Below are 12,098 nucleotides of genomic sequence, written 5' to 3' on the forward strand. Positions count from 1 at the left end.
CACACACTCCTCGACTCAAACCTGACTGAAGGTGATGATGCCTTCATGAAACAGAAAGAGCTCCTCTTCCTCCAACTTGCACGTACAGTATGGCAGTATGAGATTTTTCTTAACAACACACTCTGAGTGTACTGGGATTTTTAATGGAAGTTTGGTGATGAATTATATTTAAATGCAACACCTTACACTTACAGATCTTCCAGGAGCTGATTCAGGACAATTCCTTCTACAACAGCTCTGTACCAGTGATGCTTCCTCCTCCTCCACATCCTGCACCTTCATCACCCCTCCCCATCTCAGCAACCACCACCAGTTTCTCCTGCAGCCACCACCTCCACCTGCAGATTCTGGCAAACAGCTGACGGCTAAACCTCCACTACATCCTCTGTAAGAATCCTGCAGCTGTGCCTAAACCCTCGATGACCACTGACATCCAAACCTCCACCCACAGCCTCTGTCAACAACCTGCAGCCACCAGCTCCACCTGAAGATTCTAACAATGCACCTGCATCTACACCTCCCAAAGTCAACTGCTGTGTTCCTCAACTTGCAGCATTTGCTAGCTGCCTGAAGACACCTCCTCCACCTGCAGATTCCCACAGAAAGCTGGGGTAAAACCTCCCCCTACAGCCTCTATAGGGAAACCTGAGCAGATGTTATCCTACTGCCATGTAATGGTTGGATCTAAGTGGAACAGCTAGGACCAGACAAACACTGGTAAATATAATCTTTGAGTAAACAAAAGTATCTGTTTAAAAATATCAAGCCTGGGCAGCTGAAGGCTGGGTTTCAAACTTACATTCTATTCACTTCTTCTTCTCACAGGTGTTTTGATACGTTGTGTGAAAGACTGAGCACACATTCCTCAACATGAACCTGACTGACTGTGATGATGCCTTCATGAAACACAAAGGGCTCCTCTTCCTCCTACTTGTACGTACAGTATAGCAGTATGAGATATTAAGTAATGGAATTTTTAATAGAAGTTTGTTGATGATTTTAATGCAACACCTTTTCTTTGTGTTTTCTCCAGGCCTTGTTGGACTTTCACATCCAGAGATTCTTCCTCGTTAGCAACAACCACCAGTTACTGGATATTAAAGGACCCCCATCACCCCAGCAACAATCTGTTTTGTCTGCTGCCATCTGGCAGACGGTACCGCAGCATCCGGCCCAAGACCACCAGACTCAGGGGCAGTTTTATACCACAGGCTATAAGACTGCTGAACTCCTGAGCTCTGTGAATGTCTACTCACATCTGTTTATAGTACACATATCTATATATTATACATATCTGCCATAAATATCTGCTTATATGTAATATATGCATCTGTCTATACCTCCTCATTCAACAGTGTAAAGTATTTAAATTACTGTACAGTGTATTTAAATATTTTAAATGTATTCTACATACTGTATGTATACACATCCTTAAATCTTTATTGTTGTTATTGTAAATTTTCTTGTCTAATTGTTGCACTATTTTATTTATCTTATTTGCACTGTGTATGTTGAGTTGTTGGAGGAGCCTGGGATATAAGATTTTCATTGCCAACATACGCTGTATATGCTGTGCATATGACCAATAAAACCTTTGAACCTTTTGAACCTTTCTCCACAAGCGGATTCATTGAAGTCCAAATATTTCAGAGTTGTCCATCTGAGACTCTAGTGCCTTTCTTTTCCAACAACGCCCCCCTAAAAAGTCCAATGTGCTCTTTTACTGTGAACTTTAAGCCTCTGAACTGTTTTACAATAAATGAATTATTGTCTGCAACCATCTGATCATGTTATACACACAAGTTTAAATGTATAAACATGAATCCTAACTTGTGTGTGTTTCATAATGAGTTGCTTTTTAAAAAATAAAGCCATTAAGTTAATGAAAAATACAAATGCAAATAAATTGTAAAGCATCAAACAAGCATTAAACATCTTCAAGAAACATGGTCGGAATTTGTCTTTTGAAAGATCAACACTTGGCGGCGCCATTTCTCTCCTTGTCCACACAGCGAGAGAAGAAGAAATCAGCCAGCGCTTTTCTTCCGCCCACCGCGCGCATCTTTAAACCAACAGTAACCGCCTGAGCTCAACAAAACACAGGTCCGCGTGCTTAATAGGGCTTGTGCCAGTATGTTTACAAGTAATCCTCTCGCTTCCTTAAGTTGTAGATGTTATATTTAATCACGTAAACTGTGTACGATCTGAGGAGCAGTAAATGTTAGAGTCATAGCCTAGCTTCAGTGCTGCCGATCCTGGTGCTAAGGTAGTTCATTCTCTGTTGTTGTTTACTGTATTTAGACTGGCTGCTTAGCGAACTTGCTAAAAAGAGCTAAATGATTGTATTAATAATATCGATTATGGACATATTTTTAGGCAAATACATAGGGGAAGTAGTGCTTCAGGATGTTACTGCCGGAGGCTCAAGGCAAAAATGCATATAAAATAGTTTTTTTTCGTTAGCCTATTTGTGCCCAAGATTTGTTCCACATCTGCAGTGAAAACAACATGTACAATAGGTGGTGCGTTACAGAACAAACATGTCACAATGCTCTACTGATAAAAAAAAAACAACAACAACCCTTTAGGCCAGTCTTTGATTTTGAATCATTTAAATCAGTGACTTGACAATTGAGATCCATCAGAAAATGGACTTGTGCTTTCTACCCAATATTTCTGTCATTAAATTGTTTTGTTCTCTTTGTAGGCCTTCCACTGACATTATGAGGCAGATAGTGAGTAGAAGAGTAGAATACCATTGGTAAGACCACATGGGAGAAAAAGAAGACAACACTGAAGTTAGCATCACACTGGTTTCCTTGTCAAAAAGCCAATGGGATTTTTTAATTTGTTCCTGAATTATTGAAGAAAAATAAGCATTGTTGAAATCAAAAGTTTATGATAATTGCACATTTTTCTCAGAAAGGTAATCTTCACAAATCAACCCTGACGTTGGACTATGACCTAACCACAACTTGTGTTTGGCGTAACACCATCAGTTTCATTTAGCCCTATAGCCAACATTATTTTTAAAATGCATAGAATGAATCATTTAGGTATTTAATGTTTTTTAAAACTAAACGTATAAAATCTCCTAAGCTTGTGTCAACTACAGAACTCCTTTCTTGCAAAATGTCTGTGTTTTAGGACTTGTTCTGCAGATCTTGTTGAAAGAGATACAGCTTTGCGGCTTGGTGAAGACATACAAATATTGTATACCTTGTAGGCCTTTCATCACCGTTTTGTTCCCTATCACAGGTCTTTTGAGTATTGTCTCAAGTGGAAAAGATCCATGTTGACCCAAGGCTCCTCAAGCCTACTAAAAAGAGGCCCCAAGAAGAGAGGCCAGAGAAGCCCCAGCCCTAATGAAGAATTTATCATGCACAAATCGAAGGCTAAGAGACAGAGGAAGGGGCTGAAGAAAACAGAAACTAGTGGCAGCAAAGTCCACGCAGATGAGTGGAGGGACCGCGACATCCTTGACATTATTAACAGCAGACATCAAGCTAAAGGTGTCGGCAAGGAGGAAGAAGAGAGGTTTGTAGAGGGGACTGATGAAGGAGTGGATGATTCAGATGAAGACTGCATCTCTGTTGCCAGCAGTATCGTTTCTGGTCCTTCTCTCCCCCCTAATGCCTTTCCAAGGAAACAGCTTCTCTCACAGGGCTTGTGCAAAACCTGTAGGAGCCTCTTCACGAAGGCAAAGAAGTTGAAAAGACCAATGAAAGACAAACTCCTGGAAAATGGTGAGTGCACTTATTCTTTGTTTAAGCAACAGAATGTAATCTATGTGTGGGGAAATGTGACTGTGTTCACCTCAAATATTAGTACACTGAGAATATACAGTATAGGTATTGTAAATATGATAAATATAAGATTTTATTAAAGTTTAGTGACTGTCAGAAACACAAAGGCCTTACTGGCATGCCATCAGCCAGCCTTGTAGGGAAATGGTGATTTCCAAATATTTGCAACTACAATAAAAGTAATCAGGCAGTTGCTGTAAATGAAGGCTCAGAGTAAACATTTTTTTCTATTGAGGCCTGCATCTTTTTATTAAGTTAAAGTTGATTCAACGTGTCCAATGAAGTTGATTCTAAACCATATGCTTGTATTGATTTATGAATACTATATCGTTTTATATTTTCCTTTTGTGTCAACTAGCTCTGTAATCATAGAATAACCTCAGGGGTTTTGTCCTCCAAAGCCAGTTTCGTTACTAGGTTTGCACTGTTGTTTTTATTTGTTTTTCACATTTACACAGGCTACAGGAGTCACAGGAGTGAATCAAATCGAGCATCTCTGCAGCGCACACTGTGAACATGTTTAACCTCTCTCTGTTTGTCCTTAAGATCCCAAGTCCCTGACATGTGACCAGTGGGTTCTGATCAAGAGCTGGAGACCGAGGAAGCTGCCTAATAAAACAGGGTAAGACTGTATGCATGTGGTTACACAATGGGTAATGATCTGCCTCAATGTGTTTCTCAATCAAAACAATAACAAAAGACAGAGTTTGGTGGAAGTTGCATAGGATCACTGGAGTTATGCATTCATCTTCTCCTTCAGTGTTTTCTATTTTTACTCGGGTGCCAAATTGTAGGGAGATTTTTACATCGCCAAAACCACTGAATAGAACATGGCACGTTAAAAATCAGCGTTTCTCCAATGCCGTCAACCTAAAGCTAATGTTTGCTCAGCTTATTTTATCTTATTACTTTAAATCCAAATGTTCCATGACTCAAATCTTTCAAAATGTTAAATATACAGCAATAAAACAACTATGCTAAGGAATGCTCAAAGGGGATACATTCCCACTACATATGCCTGAATAAAATGGTCCATTAACCTAAAATTGCAGATTTCTCTAGGTTTGAAAGTTATTGGAAACATTTGGGATAATAATATACAGTAGGTCTCGTCTGTTTTACAAATATTAATGCGCCTGTAGCCATGCAAATTCAAATGCTCTCAGCTCCTTATAACTGCTCTATTTTAATAGGACGCTTCTGATCCATGTGAAACTGGTTAAGAAAAGACTTAAGGCCAAAAATGGCGCAAAGCCAAACTCGCCATGTTTGGGAAAGTCGGAATCTCCAGCCTGCTCAAGGCCCCACAGTTTCCTCCAGAGGTAACGTAAAACACATCATCTTTTTATAATTGTAAAGCAGGTCAATGAGCTTGTTAACATGAAAAGTGACTTCATAACGGTGTTTGTGTCAGGAACCTTAGACGGTGTGTCAGAAAGCCAGTGAAACGGATGAAGAAGAACAGGGTGAAGAGGAGAAGAGTTGATTCTCAGGGTCCTCGTGCCGCGAAGCAGCAGCGTCTCCACAGCAACAATCACCTCCTAGACACCAGTGCAAGCAGCACCGAAAAGAGCAGTATTTGCAGTGCTGGCTTCGAAGGTCGGATCAATCGAGAAGTCAGCGATGAAGATGTATCGGACACAAATCTGACGGTTGAGTTGATCCCCTCCAGGGTCTCCCTGGAAATAACCGAGCCCAGCGAGCACCCATCCAGGCAGAAAGCACCAACAAAAGCGTCCGGATTCAGAGACTTGCTTGCCCAGTTGCGTGGCAACAGCAGTATGATCGTGAGAGAAACTCGTTAGAGAAGTGACTCTGTGTTTTTTTAAATTAAGTTTCAGGAAGGTGTTCAAGCCCTGATGTAGCTTGTTACTTGTTGAGTTTGCGTATTAGCCCTCCTATTTTCCTCTTCTAAACGGCAGACTAAATACTTGTTCCTGATGTTTCTGAGTTTAGTAGACCACTTGCATGTTATGTTTTTTGTTATCAACTAGTTTAATTCCACATACAACTGTATGTTACAGTTGGTTTATCTATACGAATTTAACTCAAGATCCATTTAAATACCACATACTAATTCAATGTCGTTTTGAGTTGGATTGTGTGGGGGAGGCAGTATAGATTTGGGACACAGTATATCCTTTACCTGTCTGCAAAAAAGTATTTTTAATAAAAGATCATTCCTGGTGGTGGGTGTGTAAACTATTTTCAGCTGACAGTGTTGTTGGACCCTCTCTGTTAAAGCCCACATGGTGGCGCCACTTAATAAAGGAATCTGAACTGTGCCATTAAGTGTGTTTACATTATTATTGTTTGCTTTTTATAAGATAGATAAGCAAATATCTCTCAAACATTTTGTTTAACATTAGCATCCCTTCTACTTTTTCCTTCCTTTTTCCAAAAATGAAAGGTTACATAAAAATATATAATGTATGTTAATACTATACAATAAACACCCATACATATATATATACATTTTTAAAATCAGTTGTTTAAATAAGTAATAGCAAAAAAACTAAGAATGTCTTTATTTGCTACTGTTTGGTTACTGTAATGAGACCTCACGTTTTAAGTTATTACAATAAGAAATGTAAAACCCACCTTAAATGGGGCATACTATGCTACTTCAGGTTCATATTTTAATTGTATCGGTTTGAACCAACTGGAGTGACAATTGTTCGCATCAACTATTTCTACTGTATTCATTTAAGTTGTATTAATAGACCAGCAACCCAAGCTTTTTGCCAATCTTCATCTGAAATTTCAGTCTGCAGGTTGTCCTTCCATAAGGGCCTCTTCTTAAACTGAAGTTACTCTCCTTCGCTTGGTTATGGTAAACAAGCAGCAGCAGGTTGTTCCACAAAGACAACCCAGTTGAATGTCTTTCCAATAGCACAAGTAACAGTTCATGTCAGGTGCTCGCTCTTGTGTTACAAATATGGTTCCAACCATGTCAATTTATAGCTTATACATTCATGTATTGAGTGATATCAAACAGTTTACAGTAAATAAGTTTGAGTTGTATAAATTGGTCTTTAATAAATCCAAATGATATCACTTATATATAAATGGGAGGAGCATGTCTGATAACATCCTTTTAAGCTACTTGCATTGTATTTTTAACCTTTCGGGGAAGGTGACGCTGGAGCAAAGAGGCAAGTTAGAGTTTCTTTACATAATTGAAAAGAAGTATAGCCATGCAAAAACTTAAGCAATTTTCATATTGGAAAGGATCTGATTTAAAACTAGTTTACTGTTCAGAAGGCCCCAGCAATTATGTTCACCAAGTTGTCTAAATAGTTTGATGAGGATAAGTTGTTTCTTTAACTCAGCAATTTTGTTTTCCGAAATTTGTGCTGATACAAGTGAATGTGGAGGAAGGGTGTGGAAAAGGAGCAAGAGATAAGGGACTGAGAGTTGGGTCTTGACAGAGTTTGTTTTGGGACGTGTGGCTGTTTACTCACGGGATTATCGTACTTTTAGAGGATTGGGATTTCAAATCAAAACGGCGAGTGCCAAGACAGGAAATGTGTCTGCTGACCAACTAAGGATGTAGATAATACAGTTTCATTATAAGTAACTCAAACATTCATAATAGTTAAATGCCTTTATAACTATAAAATAAAAAAACACTAAATCATTTAAAAAAATATATCTCTTCATCAGCTGTTTATTTCAATTGGAATAAAAAATGTTCTTTAAATCAAAACAATTATACAACTTAATAGACAGCATCATGAGTAAATGAGGTGACAAATAAGAATATTTAAGTTTTTGCTTTTTCTTTTTTTAATTCAATATTTCATTAATCTAAACAGGCAGATATTAGCATCTTTAATTCCTTATTTATTTTAGGTTTAATAATGCATTTTAAATCATTTATTTGAAACAATTTCTCTTCATCAATAATTGTATTCAAAATCATAGTAGGCCTATGAATCATGATATTGGCACGTGTTTGTTTATCGATAGAAAAAGGCTTTGAAATTAATATCACAGCCTAATATTTGTAACCAAAGTTAATGTATTTGTCTTATTTTGCCCAGTGAACGTGTACATTATGGAAAGCATTGTATTATGTCTGCATCTGCCAGTGGGCCATCACAGTTAACATAATAATACGTGAATTCAACAGAGGTGGGAGAAATAGATCTTGTACTTAAGTAAAAATACCAGAGTGTAGAAATACTCTGTTACAATATACAATACAGTTATATATTGTATGTTTTGATTGTAATTATTGATCATTCAAGTGTTCTCAAAGCTGGTAACGGTGCAGCTAGTTTTAATGACTTTGTATGCTGCAGGGTAGCTTGTGAATTTGTGTAGCGGCCAAAATCTTATAATCTATAAAATAAAATTAATTAAAACTAAACTGCCGCTGAGGCACCAGATAGCGAATCTTACGCAGGGGAAAATGATCCGAGTCCAGACACTTCACCGTCTGTGAGTTTATTTGTCATATCAATCAACAAAGAACACAGTTTCCAAACTTGCTTGTCTATAGCCTTTCCTATGGCTCTCCTGTATGCCTGAATCTATCCGGCTGGTAAAAATCTATTTGCCGTCTGTTGCTCCGCTACCATACCACCTGTCTCCAATACACACAATTACACTAGGTGCCCTAATCACCCAGTGCCCAGACATGCCTTCAAAATAAAAGCATATAAACAAATTTAAATAACTTAAATAACCAGGCTAAATAATAATAATAATTATAATAATTATAATTATAATAATAATAATAATAATAATAATATATTCATTATAAACAAAAACAGCAACTAAATAAATTATAAAATAATATAAGGCAATTTATAGCTCCAACACTAAGTTACTTCCCACCTCTGGAATTCAATTACATGAAAGACTTACTTACATGCATATTACATACAGTAATAGGTATAATGGTAATAAGCCAAAAAAGATATCCTCAAAACCTTAAATATGGTGAATCTTCTATTTATAGTTTACACTGTAAAAGTCCAGTTTCACTTTTCAAAAGGATGTGCTCCTCTAGCTCACACCGAAATTAAAAACATGTTGTTATTCAGCCCTGGGAAAGTTAATACCCTTATAACACACTCATGTGTTCCTGATAGTGACAGATTTGAGGAACTCTTAAAGCAAACACTGCTGATTATCATCTCCAATTGACTTCTCGTCTCCTGTGCTAGTATGCATCACAAAAGAGACAAAAAGTGTGTTCACACTCTGGTAGTTGTAAATTCTGCTGCTTGTGCAGAGAGCGTTTAGTTTGGAGACACACACACACACACACACACACACACACACACACACACACACACACACACACAAATACACACAGTCTGTTTCTCATCGACAGTCTTTCCTTTTGCCAATAGGTTGTGATCATGACAAACCAGAGGTCTCAGGGCCAAAACAATTCAAGTAGTGCACACGCACAGCACAGCATCCTGTCATAGAACCATTATCAGCACCTGACACCTCGAAAACAGGAAAAACATTTCAGCAGGAACACAGATGTGTTGCAGTGTTTGGGGGAGGAGCATGAGCACAACTATATATCCCCTGCAGACAGAAATCTCAACTTCACTCTACAGAGGAGAGGGACTGCCTCCGTCATGTCTTACTATGAGGTAAGTTTGTGATGTGTAGTCAAATAAAGCTTTTAAGTAGATTCACACATCTTTGTTTACAATCAGTCGGTTGCTTTTTCCTTATCCTTCCTTTCTTTTATCATCATTGTCTCCACAGCATATCTTCTTCGACTACGACCTCAATGACACAGGCTCCGGTTCTGGCTCTGGGGAACTGGCGGGGGATCTGGAGGAGCCCTGTGACGTGGAGCACGTCATGACTGCTGACCTTCAGCAGGTCTTCTTGCCTGTAGTCTACGCCCTCATCTTCATCCTGGGAATCACAGGAAACGGGCTCGTCGTCATTGTGCTGGGCTGCCAACGCAGGTGAGATGACGATTACTGTTGGTGATCTGGTGAATTTCTTTGTGTGCTTGACCAGTAAGCTTAATGGTCTGCCCTCCTCTGTTGGTCTACAGGTCAAAGTGCAGCCTCACAGACCGGTATCGCCTCCATCTCTCAGCCGCTGATCTCCTCTTTGTGCTGGCGCTGCCTTTCTGGGCCGTGGACTCAGCCCTGGCCGACTGGCGCTTCGGGGCAGTCACCTGCATCGGTGTGCACGTTATCTACACAGTCAACTTGTACGGCAGCGTGCTCATCCTAGCTTTCATCAGCTTAGACCGCTACCTGGCAGTGGTCCGAGCCACGGACACCAACACGGGTGGGCTGAGGCAGCTGCTGGCACACAGGCTGGTGTATGTGGGTGAGTGTTGACAGACTTTATTTTTCCCCATGCAATTCTCCTCTTCTTTGTCCTTTCTCCCAAAGTCTCTTATGGTTTTGTTTCTTCTACTTCTACAGGTGCGTGGTTGCCTGCTGGCCTCCTGGCAGTGCCGGACTTGGTGTTTGCCAGGACTCAGGAGGGAGGAGAAGGTGCCACTCTGTGCCAGCGGTTCTACCCAGCAGACAACGCTCCTATCTGGGTTGCAGTCTTCCGTCTCCAGCTGGTCCTGGTGGGTCTGCTGATCCCGGGCCTTGTCCTCCTGGTGTGTTACTGCGTCATAGTCACCAGACTGACTCGAGGCCCGCTCGGGGGCCAGAGGCAGAAGCGGCGAGCAGTCAGAACCACCATCGCTTTGGTTCTCTGCTTCTTTGTGTGCTGGCTGCCCTACGGAGTGGGCATCTCTGTGGACGCCCTGCTGCGCCTGGAGGTCCTGCCTCGCGGCTGCACACTGGAGGCCGTCCTGGGCGTGTGGCTAGCGGTGGCTGAGCCCATGGCCTTTGCACACTGCTGCCTGAACCCACTGCTGTACGCCTTCCTGGGGGCCGGGTTCAAGAGTTCGGCGCGAAGAGCCCTCACTCTGAGCCGGGCCTCAAGTTTGAAGATTTTACCAAGAAGACGCCCAGGGGCCTCCACCACCACGGAGTCCGAGTCCTCCAGTTTACACTCCAGCTAGTGTTTGCTTGTGTTGTATATATATATACTGTGTATATATGTGTGTGTTTAAGGACAATTAAACAAAAGGTCTGAGAAAGTAAGGAGCAGTCTGCTGGTTTATGACTTGTCTTCTCCCTCAATGTGGGGGTTCTCTTGTAAATACTGTTATTAGAAATGATTTGGTTCTGTTGTGTTAAGGTAGATGTTTTTAATAAAATATAAAAATACCCATATGTGTGAAAATGTCTTTTGTTGTGAAATAGGTTTCAAATTTCTGTCTTGTACTTTAACCAATGAACCACATACCTCTCATTTGGTGATATAGATATCGTAAATATAATTACTATACAGCCGAAACTACACAAACATTTCAGAGTCTACCAAACAAGCTAATGAGATGGCCGACTCTTTACCATAGAAAACACATTGCAATGGGACAGGAAAGGTACTGACAGCTGCCAGCAGTTTCCGAGGTGGCAAAAAATGGCAGATTGGGTGGTTACATAGAAACATAGAATACACAGAAGTTGAAAAACAGCGTGTTCCTATCTGTATTACCAGCCTGTTTTCATTTGTATTGATTCATGATCACTCAGCCGCTACCTGCCACCTGAATCCAGTGATCCGGAGCATGGGCACATTGAAGTTCTTTTGAAAAGTGAAACTGTGCTTTTTTCTTCTTTTTTTTGAAATGGGAAGGGGGGGCTAGCCAGGTGTATCTGAGACACATGTTTTTGTGTGTTTGTCACTGTCATGGTTGTGCAGATCAACAATGATGATATAAACAGTTTGTTTTTTTCTACGTGAGAGAGAAGGGAGCATAAAGGGGTCAGGAGGTCCATTTTTCCAGTACTCAAATGCACACACACACATACAAAGCACTTCCCACATGCCTACTTCCACTTGGAAGTGTGAGAAACAGAAGCTGGAAGTTTACTGTGTCCTGTTTCCTGGAGCAGAGATGAGGATAAAGATGAGAGTTGTGAGAGAAAATAGGAATAATACAGTTAGTAAGCATTAAAATGAAGTCTTGATGTGGCATCACTGTAACTCTCATGGGTTTCATATATGCAGAAATGTGTGTGCAATCACTTCATTCGTAGTCAATGTACTGAGGAAAACATACAGCTACAGTACCTTTTCACATATTTTGTTCCCTGTCTCTCTCTCTATAGCTGTCATTCACACACATACATACACACACTCACACAATTCTCTTCTATTCATAGTGTATCCAAAACAGGAAAGACTTCCTGCTGCAGCTCATTTTAGGAAAAACAAGCAGCTAAAACA

General features: G+C 40.2%; 2 protein-coding genes across 5 annotated transcripts; both read left to right on the plus strand.

Moving 5' to 3' along the window:
- The first annotated feature begins 1,978 nt into the window (after positions 1-1,978).
- si:ch211-227n13.3 (uncharacterized) lies at positions 1,979-6,085 on the plus strand. Of its 4 annotated transcripts, none has more exons than XM_063885184.1 (6): positions 2,033-2,103; positions 2,708-2,761; positions 3,259-3,746; positions 4,353-4,428; positions 5,000-5,128; positions 5,221-6,085. In XM_063885184.1, the coding sequence occupies exons 2-6, from the start codon at positions 2,724-2,726 to the stop codon at positions 5,609-5,611; spliced, it is 1,122 nt and encodes a 373-aa protein (XP_063741254.1). In that variant the 5' UTR covers positions 2,033-2,103; positions 2,708-2,723; the 3' UTR covers positions 5,612-6,085. The 4 variants fall into 4 exon arrangements, with proteins under 4 accessions (XP_063741256.1, XP_063741255.1, XP_063741254.1 ...); XM_063885183.1 differs by having other exon boundaries at positions 2,038-2,266; XM_063885186.1 differs by lacking the exon at positions 2,708-2,761 and having other exon boundaries at positions 1,979-2,103.
- A 3,227-nt stretch (positions 6,086-9,312) lies between these two features.
- LOC134865487 (C-X-C chemokine receptor type 4-like) lies at positions 9,313-11,034 on the plus strand. Its single transcript, XM_063885028.1, has 4 exons — positions 9,313-9,427; positions 9,546-9,754; positions 9,847-10,130; positions 10,229-11,034. Exons 1-4 carry the CDS (start codon positions 9,413-9,415, stop codon positions 10,822-10,824), a joined length of 1,104 nt encoding a protein of 367 aa, XP_063741098.1. The 5' UTR covers positions 9,313-9,412; the 3' UTR covers positions 10,825-11,034.
- The last annotated feature ends 1,064 nt before the right edge of the window (positions 11,035-12,098 follow it).

This window comes from Eleginops maclovinus, chromosome 6 (assembly GCF_036324505.1).
Source record: "Eleginops maclovinus isolate JMC-PN-2008 ecotype Puerto Natales chromosome 6, JC_Emac_rtc_rv5, whole genome shotgun sequence".
Classification (NCBI taxonomy): Eukaryota; Metazoa; Chordata; class Actinopteri; order Perciformes; family Eleginopidae; genus Eleginops; species Eleginops maclovinus.